The following is an 18993-nucleotide window of genomic DNA, read 5'->3' as shown; positions in this document are numbered from 1 at the left end:
GTCAGAATTATTTGCTTGGGATGTAACATTCTACAGGAAAAAATGTTTAGACTACATCCAGGCACACATAGGAGTGAAAAAACACGAGGCTCCCAAAGCAGTGTAATCAGCATGATCATAGAACAGCCGTGTTACAAGTCTGTGACTACAAATCCCAGCATGCCTTAGCTACAGTGGGAGGACTTTTAAGTGACCTTTCTGCGTGCACGTGAAGAGAGGGAAGTTTGGGCAACAGAGGAAAGGCAGTAAAGCTAAGGAGAGCGGGGTAAAAAGAAGTAGCGTTGTAATCTTACCACCAACAGGGGTAGCAGACTGAGATCCTGAGCCATTAAGCCCATTGGTTGGGAGGAGGGGGGAAAAGCAGAGGTGAGGGGGAAGGAACAGCAGATTAAACCAGATGAATTATGGGTTAGCGCAAAAAAGCGTCATGGGACTTGGAAAGCAGAGTATGATGGGAGCGCATCCTGGTGTTCCATACCAAGAATGAGGGCGAAGCTGAAGCACTTTGCTTAAATAAACCCATTAAGTAAAGAGAAAACAAGAACTGAACACACACACACTGAACCAGCTGCAGATGATAGACTGGGAAAAGCAGTGCATGTTGGGACAACTGGCACGGCATACGTGCACACCAAAGCCTGTTCACAATGTGGAAAAGAAAATGCTTGAAAGTAAATATGCTCAAAAATGTCTCTACCCTCTCTCTGTCTCACACATACATACATGTGGAAATCTTTCTAATCCCATTTCCTTTCTTCTGTTAATCCCTTATCCTGAGATTTGGGCTTTGAACTTTTAATCAGAGAACTTGCATTTGGTCCTAAATGTCTAGATTCGATGGTGCACTTACTGTGACCCAATCACTGTCCGCTTTAAATTGGTCTCCTGGAAGCAGCATTTTAGCAATAAGTAGCTTTGGAGAGCAGAAACACACACACATCTGCTGTGTGTTGCAACATGTAATTCATGTTTTGTTTTTTGTTTATGTTGTAACATTCTTAATAACCTAAATGCTAGCCACAGCAAAGCTGAAGCAGCAAACATAATCTGTCCACCTCAGTGATGAGACACAGCATGCAGAGAAAAAACACACACATAAACACACACTCGCTCCTCTTTACACAAAAACACCTTGACCAGAATGAGAGCAGTAGCAGGTGGGTCACCATTCCCACTGTGGTACACAGAAAGACGAGCGCACACTGACTCTGACACACAAGACAGAATACCTGGTGTGCAATCGGATTCGTCCGAACCTGAAGGCACAAAAACATTTACATGGAGCTTATCGTCACCATGGAGGCTGCAAGTTAAGAAAGAGCCTGAGAAACCGCAACCACGCCAACAAGCACACACAAACACACCATTTCTTTTGCTTGTGTACTGGTGTTTGCAATGTTGTAAGTGGATTTGACACCCAGAACGCTTCACTCACAGCTGAGTTTAAATCATGCTGTTTTTGGTTGGGGTGGCGAGGTACATACGTTGCGACTGGGAGACCATCTTGGTGCGGCTGCGTCCTCGTGAGTCCACCTGGCTGGAAACGCTGCTGGCAGTAGACAAGGGCTGCTTGGTGCGTACACGGCCTGCATGGAAGTGAAGGCGTGACATTAAAAATATAAAAACACACAGCTATTTTCCCCGTTCCAATACATCTAGTCACTAGTTGCTTGCAGATGAACGAAGCCCAGAAACTAAGAAGCACTACAACCGACGACAAGCCACTAATGCTGGAAGCTGCTGAAAGGCCAGGTTTTACACTAAACATTCACATTCAGCCAAGTCCAAACACAGATAAATACACCAGGGATGCTTCAGTGGATTAGAAACCAGCCTTAGGAGCCAAATATTTAAGATCTAAAACTGGTAATAGCCAGTCATCTCTAAGTATTTGAAGAATTTGATGACACTAGAAGCCATTTGGTGCAGCCGAGAGTTGATGAGTGGGTGAACATTGGTTTTATTACAGATTAAAATGCAGGCTATTTTCTTGACTAACTCCAGGGAAATTTATTGTACTGACAAATTAATCCCTTACTGATCAGTTAATCTTTTCAACTCACATTTACAACATTCACTTTAGCATATTAGATGCTGATGCAAAGTCGTTCTGCCATAAGTTTATTTGTTCATAAGCATCTGTTGGATGTGTGATGGCACATAATAAATAATATTTTCCAACCAGAACATCCCCAAAATGTGCACACAAACAACCACCTAACCACAGTCTTACCATTGTCTGATCTGGTCCCTACAGACAGACAAAAAAGGAGCATGTTGTAACACATTTATCACATTTCACCTACAATATGTACAAAACTTAAACAAGACATCCTAAATATCCTAATATAACTTCATCGGCTGAATGATGCAGGTGTAGATGGTTAAACTGCGATCATATTTAAAATGAGATTAAACTGTAGTAAAGCAGAAGATGACTTTAGATGTGTTAATATTTGATTCATGATGTGATGAGGAGCACTGTGATATAAATGAGGGTTGAACGTAAGGCCGACAGCAGGGGGCGCTGTGGCCACACACTGTCACAACTGAGTGAAGATGGACTGGAATGAAGTGAGGAAGGAGAAAAGAAAGGAGAAGAAGCAGAGTGAGATGATCTTACCATCCGTTTTATCAGAGGCATCATCTTTAGTTGCAAATAGAGAGAGAGAGAGAGGATGGAGTAGAGAAATGACAGGAAAAAAAAACAAAAAAATGTACAGAAATTATACACACAAAGTGAAAGGAATACAAAAGGAACCCAAAAAAGGAAAATGAATTACAGAAAACAGAAAGGGCAAAACGATTGCAAACAGAAAGAAGTAGAAGAAACAAAAGCACGAAAGAAGAAAACAAGTAAAAGGCAGAGAGGAGAAAAGGCAGATAGAAGAGAAACAAGAGAAAGGAGCACAGTGTGTATTAGTAACATAAGATCTGTATAAGAGAGAAACATGCAGACGTAGGATCGACATCAAAACAGAGAGACAAACGAAGACGATATTCATCTATAGAGCATGCACAGAGAATATCCATACCAAAACATATAAACACAGGTGAAGGAGCAGGCAGCAGGAGAGGAGAAAGGAGAGCAGAAGCGCTGAAGTGTGTGTAGGTCCATCCTTTACAGACTGCTTTGTAGCTGCGGCGAGCTTTTCTTACTTCAACCTGTCATAAAGTTTAGAAACTCTACCTCTACACTGATCTGATGCTACTCCTTAGACAGAGTCTTCATCTCTGCCTGATTTCCTGCTGACCACAAGCTGACCGATGTCTGCACTTTCTGATTAGTCATCTAGCTTGACTGACAGGGCCCTTACCCAGTGAGGAGTAGGAGCCGGGGGGCAGACGGCCCGCTCTCCCGGCTGTTCCGACGTGCCGGCTCTTAGCAACCGCTGCTGCGTTTACATCCACGTCGCTACGGGAACGCTGCAGGGAGGCCGACGACACCCCACCCTTTGAACCCGCAGGGACTGATAGGACAGGAGGAGCGAGTTGGAGAAGGGATGGGAGGTGATGGGATATATATATATACACACACACATCACAAACACATGCAAGAACCATACTACACAATATCGATACCATACAGAGAAAACACAAACTGCCAGACACATGTGTATGCCCACATGTGTGTGGTAACAAAAACATAACAGGATGTGACTGTCCAGGGCTGGACATGAACAGATGTCAATGAGAATGATGGGAAATGATTTTGTAGGGGCTGATGTTTGGTCTCGGTGTATGTGTTTCATCACAGGAGTGAGTGGACATGAGATTATGTGTTGGAGAAAAATGCATGTGTTCCGGGCTGCTCTGTGTGAGTGTGTTTGTGTGTGTGGTGCGTATGGGTTTGTGCTTGCTTGACTCACCTCGCCCTGGAGCTGCTGACCATTTCGAAGACAGAGGGCGACTGATAAAAGAGGGAGAAAAGTAGGTCAGAAGACGAAAAGGGGAAAAAAAAAAAAACACCACACATAAAAATCACGCTAGATGTTGTAGTGCTTGATCATGAGGACAAAAATGTTACAAACCTATTTTTACCTCAGTGACAACATATTTACAGCTAAATAATTTGCTGTGATGTATTGAAATGAATTACTCTGCTTGAGTATGGAGTAAGTAAACACACTTCAAATGTAAACATAAACAGACTACTGAATAAAAGAAGTCTGATCCAAACAGGTATGACTCTACTTTTTCTATATTTGATAAAAACAAGAATTTCTAATGGCATGTATTATAAAAATTCACTTTTCATCATTTAAATTACATTGTTTTTCCATTTTTACTGAGCACTAATGCTGCTTATTGTGAGATGAGCCGCAAACCGTACAATATCAGTTTCCACAATGAAACAGCACTAATTGAGACCATGTCTATAAGATGATGTGGTGTCGTAGGAAAGCACATCTTTTTACTTTCTGCATCGCTCTAATATCAGCCTGTTTTGGTCTTAACTGTGCCAGTGAAACACAATGCAGAAAAGGAAAAACCATGACAAATCCAAAAATTGGGAAGAGACTGAGGATATAATTGCCTGGATAACCTTCCACAAGTGTATTTGTTCAAATTCTGCACTGTTTTAACTGTAGAGAATACAGTTAGTGGGTACTTTTTCTTTCTAAAGATAAATGGGCCGTCACTTTGATTCATTTAGTGATCCGTACAGCAGAGAAACTGAGAAGATGAGAGTACGCTTGGAAGATTTCCTCAATGTATTACAATGATCTCTCACACAGATATTCAAGTCCACAGATGGGGTCTTGCCAAGCTGATGTCAATCCTGAATATAGAGGCTCAAATGTCATCTTTAAGTAACCCTAGAGGTCTAAAGTGAACTACGGAGGAACAGTGCAGAGTGTTGATTACTTGAGGCTCTCTTGAGAGGAAGATGAGGAGCGGTCACTCTGGGGAAGTGAGGCCACACTGCCAGAGCTCTTCAGGCAGGACTGAAGAGTTCTCTGGTACGACGACTCTAAGGAGTTGTAGAGAGCGTCAGCTTCTCCTGGAAAGTGGTTCCTCAGACCCCAGTAGGCTCTGAAAGAGGCAGCAGAGGAAGAGTAAAGTCAGACAGAGGTGGAGAGGAAGGATATAAGATTGGTGAGGAGGGACGTAGTAAAATTATGAAGGATAGAGCAAAAAAAAAAAGAATCAAGGGGTTCAAAAAGGAAAAGGAGGGTAGTGAGGAATTTAGCACTACTCATATTTCACATAATGTAATTTTCAGAAATGCGTGTTTGTGTCTTACTTGCGGGCCTCCACTCTGGCTTCTGAGTCGGCATCTCGAATTCCCTTTTTGATGCTCTCCACCAGAACTGCTGTGTGCCTGAGACAACGACACAAAATGATTAAAAAACACAAAAAAAGCAGATCTGAAACTAAGTTTATCATTTGTACAGCACATTAAAGTAAATCCTACGCAGATGTGTTTTTGCAGTTTTGTTCTGAAGCATGCTGAAATCAGTCCTCACCTTTCTAGAGAGTGGGTTTGCCATTCCTGTAGCAGAAGGTCCAAGAAATCATAACAGCGCCTGTAAATAACACATTTCTTATATCACTCTCATCATCTCTTAAAAAAATACATTACCTAGCAGCAGCATCCCAAGCATTATATCCTTTCGTAGCCGTTCATTATTTGAGACTCTTTATCAGTGTAGTGTCAACATTGCTGCCTCACCTTCTTACAGCCACAGACTTGGATGTGCAGTTGCTGGTTATCAGTGGGATGAGCCTGGGAACATGGGTGTGCTGCAGAGAGGACGTGTAGCATTAAGTGGAAAATGCAAAACAAAACAAGATGCACTTAGATTGACCACAAACAATTTCAACAAGACTGTTTAAAGCATTCTTGTTAAACTTACCCGTATTATGATACGAATGGCCGAGACACCAGAGGTGGCCATGACTTTGGCACAGTTTGGGATGAGGTTGAACAGGACGGGAACGATGGCCTCTGCCCCATGGTCAAATTTATTCCCCAGTACTGATGAGAGGTGGCTGCAGGAAGACACCAATGAACAGAAGGAAAATATAGGTGAGGAATGCAGACAAAGACACAATAAAAACTGTCAAAATTTTTAAATTTGCATAAATCTGAAATTTTGTTCATTATACAAGCACTTGTCATTTTGTATTTACTACAAGTACTTTTATGGAAACAATTTGTGTTGGCATAATCAAATAAAATCTTAGAAATATCAAACAAAAACAAGAATTTCAGCAAGCAAACAGTGCTTCTTTTGTGAACTGCCTTTTTTCTCGCTTGCAGTTGTGACACAAACCTCTTGTGTGGATGTTTTTTTTACTGGAATATATCCATGCGCTATTTTTCTTTAGCAGCTTTAGTTGTTTCTCTCTCAAATTCTTGTTTTTTTCTGAATTGGCAAAAATGTGATTTCTGTGTGACACTATCAGAAAAATTCACATGCTAGTTAAGGAGACGTTCACATGCCTCTTCAAATTTCTGCTGCCAGTGTGAAAAGCTATGTCTGGAACCCATACAACCCATGATAGAGTAGATCTTCTCTTCGATCTTTTGTGAAATTTCCCTTCAGTGAGGAGTGTTTCAGTACTCACGCCACTGTGATACAGGCCTCTCTGACCACTTGTGAGCGCAGGTCTTTAGCTGACAGTTTGAAGGCTCCATCTAGTAGCCTTAGGTGCTGGTAAAAACAGTCGTAGGTCGCTGCGCCTGCCACCAACAGCGAGCGGATTTTCTTCAGCTGTAAAAAAACACATAAAAAAATAAAACACTCTGGATACAAAATACAAGAAACTGAACACTGCAATGTCAGTATAGATTATTTTAATGTTACAACTGAGCTAAAGAAACTCCTGGAGGATAAAGTACTAACAGCGTTGGCTCTCTGGTCCCAGTCGTGTTTGTCATCAGAGCAGACCTCACGGATCTTATTCAGGTTGTCCTCAAGGTCCCTTGTTGAGTAGATCTGTGCAGACAAAGAGAAAGTAAACAGGAGAGAGAGGGAGGAGCGAGGTAAATGTGTCATGGACTGTAAAGTCTCACACAGTCTGGCCTTGATGGCCCTGTTGAGTGTCTGCATTTACGCTCCTGTGTGGATTGTACCTGGACAGTAGGGACATCTGTAAAGGCTTTAATAAAATCCTCTTCATCAACTGCCCCGGCACTTTCCTTGGACGCTGGAAAAAATAAAAAAATAAATCAGAGCAGAGTCAAATAATATATCTCTGTGTCTGTACATTTATAATACTGGCTGCCAGCGATTTCCATTTTTATGTTCTCGTGAAAAAACAGCCATAATCAATCAATCATTGCTCCGCAATAGCAGTGTAAAAACAAGCAACACTGGACATTTTTGTTTTAAAATATAACAAGTCTCCCTATGACCATCACCAGGCTAGAGAAGGATTTGAAAACCAGTGAATATCACCCTTCCAACAACAAGCAGGTGGAGACTAATACTATTTATTGGATCGCTGTGGGGAAAAGGTTAAGGAATTTGGTGCTGGCTAGTATTTGTGATTCTGGTTTAACTAAAAAAAAAACAACAAAAAAAAACAGGTCCACTTCCAATTACACACACACATGCTACACACACTTAAAGCCAGCAGGAGCAGACTGTGTTTCTAATGGACTTCCTGGCAGTAATGGGCATGTCAATCATAACTCTCTGGGGGCTAGAAGCTCTGTGGACCACACCTCCTACAACTCCTAACCAGGGAGGCAGAGAGAGATGGGAGAGACGAGACAAAGAAAGAATGAAGAAAGAGATGAGAGAAAAGGAGGCAAGCAACATGGAGCTGAGAGCAATCCATGAGAGTAAGAATATTAAAACAGTGAGGGGAACTAAACAGGAGATATTCGCAGAAGAAAAGGAGGCTGAACAGTAGCTGTAAACACGGAGGAGAAGAGCTGGGTATAAACAGAGATAGAGGCAGAAGAAACCTATCCTTTCCTCCTTTACCCTGGGGTCCAGGTTTCCATATCAGACTGGACCACAAAGACATGTCTTGTCATAACTGTACATGTCCCTTAGAGAACTGGGGAACAGTGATGTGGACCGCTGGTTAGCTGTAGGCACTATCCCCTTTTACTGTCAGGGAGTAGCACAGTGGCCTAACCATGAGAGCCCTGTTACACTACACAATCACCATTTCCAATTATTTTTATTGCAGCTTTATGAAATTGGAAGCATGATGTCATAGTGAGCAGTTATGGCTGCAATAAAGTATTATTGTATTTGTGTAAACAGATCATAAAGTAGAGATATGATTATTATCCTGTCGTGTGAAAAAACCTAATCTTGCTTTGATTAAAACCGCTGGCATAAAGCAATCATCTTGGCCTTTGAGAGAGGTATCATCAAAGTATCAGATCTTTCCAGATACAGTTTTCCAATATTGTGAGTTATCGGCAAATTGAAATATCGGTCGTCTGCATTGCTTTTGGGTGTGCCAGAGTGTGTGGGCGTACTGTCATCTAAATGCAAATGCAGACAAAGGGACCACCGTGGAAAATATTTTCATATAGCACATAAAAGAGCTGACAAAAAAAGGTTGAATTTTTTAAAAAAAATGAACAACAAAACGGCAGGTAATGTTTACAACCGCTGCGCCTCAAGGCTATACAGAAAATGTTTCAGTCATCCATCGTGTGCGTGTCGGATTCCCATTTGAATCCAAACACTTACTTACACAATGTCGCAATAGCTCATGTTTTACTAGATCTATACACAACTTCAATTCAAGTTTTACATACACTACCAGTCAAAAGTTTGGACACAGCTTCTCATTTAATGGTTTTCTTTATTTTCATGATTATTTACATTGCAGATTCTCACTGAAGACATCAAAACTATGAATGGACACATATGGAATTATGTAGTAAACAAAAAAGTGTGAAAGAAGTGAAAGCATGTTTTATATTTTAGATTTTTCAAAACAGCCACCCTATGCTTTGATTATTGCTTTGCACACTGGATTCTCTGGATGAGCTTCATGCAGGTAGTCACCTGAAATGGTTTTCACTTCACAGGTGTGCCTTGTCAAGGATAATCTGTGGAATTTCTTGCCTTCTTAATGGGGTTGGGACCATCAGTTGTGTTGTGCAGAAGTCAGGTTGGTCCACAGTTGACAGCCCTATTTGACAACTGTTAGAATCCATATTATGGCAAGAATCAATCAGCTAAGTAAAGAGAAACAACAGTCCATCATTACTTTAAGAACTGAAGGTCAGTCAGTCTGGAAAAATGCAAAAACTTTGAATGTGCTCCAAAGTGCAGTCGCAAAAACCATCAAGCGCTACGATGAAACTGGCTCACGAGGACCACCCAGGAACGGAAGACCAAGAGTCACCTCTGCTGCTGAGGATAAGTTCATCCGAGTCACCAGTCTCAGGAATCACAAGTGAACAGCACCTCAGATTAGAGTTCTAGTAGCAGACACATCTCTATAACAACTGTTCAGAGGAGGCTGCGCCAATGAGGCCTTTATGGCCAAATAGCTGCTAAGAAACCACTACTAAGGAAAAGCAACAAGATGGACCGCAGAGTGAAGGAAAAAGGGCCAACAACTCCTTCAAGACTGTTGGAAAACCATTTCAGGTAACTACCTCATGAAGCTCATTGAGAGAATGCCAAGAGTGTACAAAGCAGTAATCAAAGCAAAGGGTGGCTATTTTGAAGAATCTAAAATATAAAACATGTTTTGACTTATTTCACACTTTTTTACTACATAATTCCATATGTGTTCATTCATAGTTTTGATGTCTTCAGTGAGAATCTGCAATGTAAATAGTCATGAAAATAAAGAAAAAACATTTAATGAGAAGGTGTGTCCAAACGTTTGGACAGACTGGTAGTGTACATGACTAGAGAGATTAGTGAGTGAGACTCGGAGCACTTCCAAAACTCCTCAAAGCCTCCTGTCACCACGACCATAGCTGCTGCTGCTGCTGCTGCTGCTCGGCTGAAATGCTGCTAATGTGACAATGTCCATACAGACATTATAACATTGCTGGAAGCAAGTTAATGAATATTGCAAATCTGTGGCAAAGTTCAAGACAGGTCTCGTCCTTTTCATCATACTCGATTTAACAAGATACTGGTTTTAGAGCTGTAGTTCTGTGTGTAAAAAAACACCTACAACGCCCTTCATTCAGCCTCTCACAGCCACCCCACAATCAATAAGACCGTAATGATCCAAGTGACAAGGGATCACAGTCTTGTGTTACCGACCAACAGAGCAATGCATCAGGACTCAGACAGATTGCTTGCGTGTAAGACACGAGTGTGCATGTATGTGTCTATGTGTGACATTGCTGACACAGATACATCAGCAGGCAGCAGAACCCTACTGCATGTTCATGGGAACACAGCTTTCTACCGACAGAGAGGAAGATGGGAAAGATCAATACATGCAAAGAGGGAGCAAACACAATACTCCAACCTGCTACAACAGGAGGGAGTCTTGACGGAGAGGAGGAGGAGGTAAGAGAAAGGATGAAATAAACTATTTCAAAAGGCAGATATGAAGCCCTGAGTCGAATACAGATATGAGACTGATAAGTGTATCAGATGGGAGTGTATCAGATTTCTGACAATATACAAAGGGAGTCTGTTACTGTGGACTGTAGCCTGCTAATGCACATCTTTTGCTTCTTCAAATAGCTCCCATAGTCATGTTCTTATACTGTGAACACCAATACCAATTGTTTACCATCCTATAAACAATGAATTGTCTTTCTCAGGAAAATTACAGGCTAGCAGGGAATTTTTTCCACTTGCACATGAAACAATGATGGTAAAATTGGCCAAAGGGAAAAAGCACAGAAGAAGAAAGTACAGAAATGTGGGTTAAGCTCATTTCACATCCAGATCACAAATAAACACACAATTTCAAACTACAACACATGCACAAATGACAGCAGGATTTCAGACATGAAATCCTCCAGGCACCAATAAAGCAAGACAGCTCAAGTCTTGTTACAGCTGCAGTAACAGAAAAATTTTGCTCAAATAAACAAAAACAACGAAGTCAAATTATGGTGGTGGTCAATGGGTGCTTGTCCGTCAGTGGGATTTTTATTTATATATGCTTGAAATCAATATACTATGTAGTAACTTCCACGTAGCTATAAAATACGGCTTGCCAATTGCAATGATACACGTGCTCTGCCATAAGCCTAGATGAGCCACTGGATATGAATGTGCAATGAAAGCCAGCCTTGTCAGGACAAAAATGTATTTTCTTCCAACTTGGATGCAATAGGTAAACTGTGAATGTGCATTAAGTGCATCTGAAAACGGAAATTAAGTACCTAGCTTGCCTCCAGTAGCGCTGGGTCTGCGTGCAGCAGAGGAGTCAGCAGGCTTCTTGGGAACTTTGGGAACCTTGAAGGCAGCCTGGGCTGAGGAAGAGCGATTTCCATCCACACTGTCATCATCTTCAAAACTACGATCTGTATGGAGAAGACAGATTGTTAGTGTTGAGTGTTACTGTCCACATCAAACTTTGTGCAAAGACTTAACACATGGTAACAAGGCAAGCAAACAGAAAAACAAAACAGTTCTTAATCTTTTTACAAAATTTTGAAAATCAATTTCTTCACAAACAAACCTTAAATAATGTAACCAGAGAGGAACCTATATTGAATAAATTCATACCCTAAAAGAAAATCATTCATTAAAACAGAATGGAAGCACAGAATTATAACTGAAGATTCACTTTAGAAATTCTGAATTACTCTACAAACACAAGAATAAACTTTCTAAAAACCGGCAATTGTTAATCATCCAGAATCTCAAAACCCTTTGAAAAATGTCAAGCGTTGGCTTTTATTTGCCCTATTTGCTTTAATGTTGAGCATAAAGAGCTTAAGACCAAAGTAATGATGAGAAACGACGCACAAAGAGGTTGTAGTCTACAGACAGCCAAGTCAGGATTACTAAATCAATACCAATTACAAACACTCTGCTGGTTAGGTGGAAAAAGGCCAAGCCACATATACATAGGATCAGTTCTGCAAAGTCAAAAACAGCCAAACGATCAAGATGTCCAACTCCACAGCCGGTGACTGACAGAACTCTCGAGATGCCAAAGCATCATTCTGCTAGCCAGCAGAAATCATGTTAGCTGGAAAGCTAGCAGTGAAACTTCAGACAGGTTTGCAACAACGATGAAGCTTTTAGAACGTGCATCTACCAGCAAAACACTTGTGGAGGATGATATGTGAGGACACACACACACACCCGCACACAAGTCAACTGAGGAGATCAAACCGTTGGCATAGGAATGCAGTTGCGCTTTAGTCACTCTGACAACCAGCCATGAAGAAATGCGCCAAAGCCACCACCCTACACCTTGACTCATACATCAAATTACCTACACACACAGAGTCGACATGCAAAATCAATACCAGGCATGCAAGTGTGTACGTATGAGACACCCTTTTCAATACCATTGGAAAGCCTATTGTTTCAGGCCTGGCAAATGTCCAGTGGACATGTAAAGACATATACGTTGTATGCCATGAGCTGACATTAACACACAGTCACTGACACACACACCAGCACACCCAGGTCCATCCCTGCACTCACAGTCACAGATCCGCTGGCAGATAAGTCGCCTCATGCTTCTGGGAGGGCGTGGTAACGGGGTCCCCCCTCTTCTCCAAGCCGTACCCCAAAAGAGATACAAAAACCTCACGCACACTTCATAGTGTGGCTACAGCTGCACACACACACACTCACGCGCGCACCTCACATCGCTGTCCGAAAACCCCTCCACCCATACAAGTGCCGGCATTTTCTTTCACTCCTCTGTATCTTCCATCCCTCCCTCTCCCAGCCTCTCTCCTCCTTCTCTTAGCAGCCTCATAGCCAATCAGATGAGAGGTGACATCATGGTGTTGCAGCCAGTGCGGAGGTGGAGGCAGGCCTTTGAATGCATGTGTGTGATGGGAGAGAAAGGGAGACACACACACATACAGACACCCCAGGAATATTAACAGGGCTTCTCGGTGTCCCTGCCAGACCAGCTAACCTAAACTCATTACCATTGACGACACACAAACTCTAGCCTCTCACATCCCCTCTCTCACACACTCATACACACAATAGTCAACAACCTCTTGACACACTTTTTGTGCTTCTACATTTACCTGCATGATGAAAACACATTTAGGTACTCAGTCTCTCCACATACACAAAAGAACAAAGGATGATGGAGCAATGATCAAAAGAGGGCTGATGATTGGGGGGGTAGGGGAGGGTGAACCACACCCCTCCATCTGAGGCCTTGACCCTCCCACTGTGTCTCTCTCTCTCACACAAACACAGACACACAAACACAGTGCAGTCCGTGAGTATGTGGACAATGAAGTGATTTTGATTATTTTGCTGCTGGATTGGAAATGACAGAATGAATGATAGAGTTTGTCCCCCACAGTTCCTTGATCTCAGCGTCATCAAGCCAGTCTGGAATAACAGAAGCAGCTCAAGGTCAAGTGTGGTCATGCCAAATATTAGATTTACATTTTTTATGTTTACTGCACTTTGCATGAACTTCACTGATAAACTATTAGAAGTGCTATTTTCAAAAGCTTACAATTCTTCAAGAGCAGTTGATCAGTCCAAAGCTTCTAGACCAATTTACTATAACTCTACTGACAGTCATCATGTTCACAACTGGCCAATAAATCCTTTACAATCAACAACAGACTTAAGTTCTCAACCTACACACATCAGCAGACACTTGGTATCTTGCCTGATGAAACTCTGCCAGCCCTGTACTACAGCCATCTCTTGCCTCTGGCTTGTTTTGGGGGATTTTGAAAATCTGTCTGGGGTGCAGCAAGTAAAATAAATGCACAGACTCACTAGTCCTGCTGCACTTTCCAATAATTGCGTCACATTGCGTCATAATTGGATCACAGAGTCTACTCAGCCATTTGCCCACTATAGATGTAAACATCCCCAATTATTTTTGCTGCTTAAAAATCAAGCTTTAACCTCAATCTAATGTGACAGAGAAAAATAAATAAATTCTGTATAGCTATTCCCCAATATGCAACTTACTAGCATATAATTTTAGTTCATTGTTCTGAGTAACTGTTTTGAGTTAGCATACCGGTTTTGATGTTCAAGAGAATTAAAATACCCTCTTTTGCATAGTAAACACCTGAATTAAACAGATTATTATGTTTGTAAAAGACATGCAGAAGCAGATGTGGAAATATTGGGATGTTTACAGTCAAATTTGACTAAAAAATAATGATACCATTGAATGAATTCACAGCATCATTCAAAATTTAGTGAATCTAATTGCTTTCTAACAAAACCCCTGGGTCCATTAGCAATACTCTGTCATGCATCAAGGGTCTTAGCATTGATTAGCATCAATGTTAGCATGATTAGCATCTCGTGCTTTTGTCTAGTCAGACCCCACGGGAAATAAATGTCTCTGGGTGAAGGGCAGAGCAAAGACACCAGAAAGAGAGAGAGAGAGAATCCCTTGTAGAGAGCAGACTGCACACATGCTGTTGCCATGGCAACCTGTGCAGACCAGTTTCTCAAATGAATAGAGCAGCAAACAGAAAGAAAACCGATGTTCACTAAACCCATTGGCACACATAAACATCTCCAGTTTAGTTTAATCAACAGTTGGATTGACTGTTTATTCACTCGTTTGATGTCAGTTTATGAAAACAGGACGGATTGTGGACTGATGAGGAGGAAGGCTCTTATAACAGCATTAAATATCACCACTGATACACCACACTGCCAACAAATATGGCACAACATGCAAATCTGTCACAGAAGCAGATACACATAGTAATACACGACACAGAAACAGAGAGAGAGATATCAGCTCCGCCGTGTACCAGGCAGCGTTACCATGGAAACTCCAGGCCGAGATTCCCTCCTCTCTCCATTTCAGGAGAAGAGTCAAAAACAGGAAAGAAATGAGGATAGCAGATGACTGGCAGAAACAGATAAACCTGATAGTTGTCCAGAAACAATCAATCGATAGTCAAAGACAACAACACATCTCTGTAGAAACCTGCACCAGAGCCCCAGTATGCCAATCCTCTTTGCCTAGAAACAAATATATCCTACATATGAGTAGATGTGGAGGAAATGAAGTGAGGCATGCAATTTCTTGTCTTGTTTATCTGTCTCCATCTAGACAGAGAGTGTATCTGAAATAGACAGAGCTAATCACATTCTTGTTAACAGATCTCTGAACACAAACACACAGACCTTTTTTGGAGGGTTTTGACCACATGGTGGCAGCACTGGCTCTATTCTAACCAAAATGGCTTTTATTCTAACACCCTCTAAAACACAGAAGGACATACAACTTACATATAAGAATGGAGGCATTTGTCTCCTAAACACTAAACAGAATAAAATGTCACATTAAAAAAAATCTACCAACTTAATATTAACTTAATAATTAATTCAGTGAATAAAATTTGGATTCAAAGGTGAATGTTTATAGCGATGAGTGGAAGTGCCACTATATAATGATGGAACCTTCACTGTGCATTTTAATCTAAAAAATAGTTGAAATTTAAACAAAACCAACTAAAGATGACTACATCAAATAAAAACAGCCAAACTGTACAGCAAGCACAGTGCAACAGAAACATTGTGCCACACTTAAATCAGAACTAATTGCAGCATTGTTTCGCTTCCTTCAATCCTGTTTGGTGCCCCTTTGAATCAAAAGTCTGCATAGTACTCGACTTGGTATAACCTTTTTTGTCTCCAAAGCAAATATAGCAACACCGTTTCACGTAAACTTTGCTTAATCTCAGTAACAGAAAAAGTATCGCCACATCTCATCAGGTGGAGCTTTACAAAATACATCAGCATGGGTATTACGGCTAAAAATCTGAAACATGCGACTAAGAGCATAACCAGACATCTTCAGAGGAATTATTCCACACCGAGCCTGTGTGTTGTGCTGATCTGCTCTAATGTGCAGGGGTACAGGCAATTTCAAATATTCCTGCTCAGGATCATGTGACAGTGTGTAGAGTCCAATGTAAAAAATGACAGCAAATATCTTGACACCGCACAGTGTCCACATGACAATGACAACCAGTGGAAAGAAGAACAAAAGTAGCATCGCAGTGACTGGGACAAAAGCTATTAAAAACTCTCGACTGCCCCAGCTCCAAAATAAAAGAGTGGAGGTATGTGTGTCAACAAAAAAACAGACTCTAATAAAACAACGTGCAAATCCTACAGAAATCTGTTCTGTTCAACTAAAGGCATGTAAAGTAACAAAGAAGATAAACCACTTTAAACATAGCAATTATTATACAGCAAACTGTGTCTGCAGGAATGGTTAATATTGGTAGTATCAAAATGGCAACAAACTAAAAGGATGAATACAGAATTAGCGTAAAAGCTATTAATCTTTTAAGAGAAAACTCAGGCCCTGTGCTTTCAAAAATGGCCCTGGAAGTTTTATTATCAACAGTAACCATGCATTTCATTTGTCGCCATTTATCGGAATGCGTAAGAAGGTCAGATGAGCAGACGTTTCACTTACAGCCTAATGTGAGACAGAGAATGATGGAGAAAAAAGGGAGAAAAGGAAGAGTGAGAGGCACATCTGAGGTTTAGGCCTGGATTCTCTAACGGGAGACAGACTGCTCCATTTCCAGCCCAGCTCAGGGAAAATGATCTCATTAAATGAAGAGACACATGCACACAAACACACACACACAGACAAACACACACACGCACAGACAGACACGCACACACAAACACACACAGGTATAATTTAGGTTCCAATGCCAAGTAGGGGAGAGGGATAAACCATAATATTCCGAGAAGGAACCTTCGCTACAGCAACCAGTTTAGCCTAGAAACAGGGTCATGGTTCCCTTTGCAGAGTCGATGATGCACTGAAGCAGAATGAGCATGTCTGCAAGAGAGAATGAGAATGTGTGTGTGTGTGTGTGTGTGTGTGTGTGTGTGTGTGTGTGTGTGTCAATCCCTGTCAACACTGAAGTACTATGCAAGCAATGAAAGCTGCTACTGATGGTCAGTTTGCAAGGCACCGAATAGCTCTGCGCTTCCATGGTGTGTGTGTGTGTTTTTGTATTCATACCGGAACATTTTTAGACAGCCAAATGACATTAAATAGGAGCTGAGCATGGTGCCAGCGGCGCTGACATGCTTTACTTTCACGTACACAAACACCAAAAACATGCCCTATACACATCTACACATTACACTAAAGAACACACATGGTGATTAATTAGTTGGAATTCTGAATTATATTGTTGATCAATGTGAATGATAAAAGATAAAGGAACAGACTACGATACTCAGTCTATGCCGCAGGTCTCTTACTTCCAGTTTTGTTGGTGAGTTTAAATTTAGAGATTAAATCTATGTGTGACGTAATAATTGATGTTTAGTGTAATCCTGGACACATGTTGGTTAAGTTAAATCTAATTTCACATATGTATAAAGAAATGCTTTTTTCTGCTCTCACTGGAAGCTATTTTGGCTTAATGTGTGTGGAAACCCACTCTCAAGTCCATATGAGCACAGTGAGCAATAGTGGACCATATCCAGCAATAAATATTTGGTCATAATTAACATGATCATTATCTTAAAATCCTAGCACACATGCACTGCATTCATACAGTCAGAAAGAGACGTCTACTCGCTAATCAGTTTCTCCAAAACCCTTGATACTGAGAGCTAAATAATCAAGGGTGCTGCCAATACAGTACAAGCACGCACTTGACCTATTATTTCTGCAAAGGAGAGACTTTAAGTGGGAGAGAAAAAAAAAGCAGAGATGCTATTTCAGAGAAAAGTCACAGTATATTTTTTCTGAGTTGATTTGAAAATAAAAATCAGCTGAATAGCAAAGCAAAAGCTGGAAGGAAATGTTCTCTTCACCTATCTGAACCAAAGTGAATGGAGAGATTGTGAGTGAATCCTGACAGAACATTCACTTTGAGCGTCCTGCTGGCTTGGGTGCATAAAGTATCATGTAACCGTGAATGATATCTAGGGTTCAAATCAGGCCTCAGCAACAAGTTACAGCAATGCAACCATCTCTCCCAAATATTTCTCTGCTCCCTTTCTTATGAATTTTAAAAAGACAGCAGAAATCAAAGGTTGCATACACCCACGCATAGTTACTCTTATCTAGGAACATACATGCACAAAATAATACAACATAGTGGAGACATTTCAGGACACCCCAGTTTTCTCTGTCACACACGCAGTGGCAGCCAATGTTTGAGCCAAAGTACTTGGGATGAAAGTGCTTGGAGTTTAAGCTGATTTCAATCTAAAACCATATGCTGACAAGCTTTTGTCTAAGTGCCAGCATCCGCAGTCAGATGAGATTAAACACACATACACACACATGCACTTACCGTCGCCATCATCCCCAACTACCATAGTTACAGTGTTATGGGTAGAACCTCCCTGTTGCCTTTGTCCGCCTTCACTTCTGCCCCTCTGTTTTCTCCTTTGTTTTCTCCTCTAGCTACTTTCTTTCCCCGTTTGTTCAATCTCTCTCTGTCTCTGTCATGATGAATCAGGGAGAGGCACTGATAGGCACAGCGAAATGACTCGGCGACTGCCAGGGATCTCTGTCAGCTTCCTCCCTCAATCCTTTCCCCTCCCTGTCTCCCTCCCTCCTCTTCTCTCAGCAACAGCTGCCTCAGACCCTTTAAAGCAAACGCCAAGACCCGGCCTACAAACAAAGTGGAGCAAAGGCAAGTAAGAAGGCACTGTGTGTGTTTCAGCAGATGATGTGAATTTGTCTCACACACTCACAGGTTGAGGAGTGCTTAGAAAAAAGAAAATCCCAGCAGCTCATTTCGTCGCATTCAGTTTCTGAACTTCTCTAACCTGTTTTGGTCGATTTTCTTACTAAACACAGAGTAAACTATGAACAATGGACTGACAGGTGTTGAGTGCCAAACATGATTTAAGAAGGCAGGAATAGGTTAGAGAGACAGACTCC

At 41.4% G+C, this 18993-nt stretch overlaps 1 protein-coding gene across 49 annotated transcripts in view; it reads right to left on the bottom strand.

Annotated features, from left to right (window-relative positions):
* The window catches only part of clasp2 (cytoplasmic linker associated protein 2), a 62969-nt gene that overhangs the window by 24431 nt on the left and 19545 nt on the right, over window positions 1-18993 (bottom strand). For 15 of the 49 annotated variants that reach the window (XM_023285081.3, XM_055017708.1, XM_055017714.1 and 12 more), the window contains 16 exons: window positions 11297-11437; window positions 7085-7158; window positions 6855-6947; window positions 6577-6722; window positions 5862-5997; window positions 5678-5748; window positions 5472-5531; window positions 5249-5326; window positions 4870-5037; window positions 3870-3910; window positions 3318-3470; window positions 2624-2647; window positions 2234-2251; window positions 1485-1586; window positions 1230-1256; window positions 294-320 (listed from right to left, as the gene is read on the bottom strand). In XM_023285081.3, coding sequence (XP_023140849.1) covers window positions 294-320; window positions 1230-1256; window positions 1485-1586; window positions 2234-2251; window positions 2624-2647; window positions 3318-3470; window positions 3870-3910; window positions 4870-5037; window positions 5249-5326; window positions 5472-5531; window positions 5678-5748; window positions 5862-5997; window positions 6577-6722; window positions 6855-6947; window positions 7085-7158; window positions 11297-11437 — 1359 coding nt within the window. Of the gene's footprint in view, window positions 1-293; window positions 321-1229; window positions 1257-1484; window positions 1587-2233; window positions 2252-2623; window positions 2648-3317; window positions 3471-3869; window positions 3911-4869; window positions 5038-5248; window positions 5327-5471; window positions 5532-5677; window positions 5749-5861; window positions 5998-6576; window positions 6723-6854; window positions 6948-7084; window positions 7159-11296; window positions 11438-12575; window positions 12784-18397; window positions 18570-18993 lie in introns of those variants that run through there. The other 34 variants (XM_035955034.2, XM_035955035.2, XM_035955038.2 and 31 more) reach the window with 24 other exon arrangements.

The sequence above is a fragment of the Amphiprion ocellaris genome, chromosome 15 (assembly GCF_022539595.1).
Source record: "Amphiprion ocellaris isolate individual 3 ecotype Okinawa chromosome 15, ASM2253959v1, whole genome shotgun sequence".
In the NCBI taxonomy this organism is placed as follows: domain Eukaryota; kingdom Metazoa; phylum Chordata; class Actinopteri; family Pomacentridae; genus Amphiprion; species Amphiprion ocellaris.
Note: the sequence above shows the minus strand (reverse complement) of the source record. Positions and strands in the feature narration are given on the sequence as shown.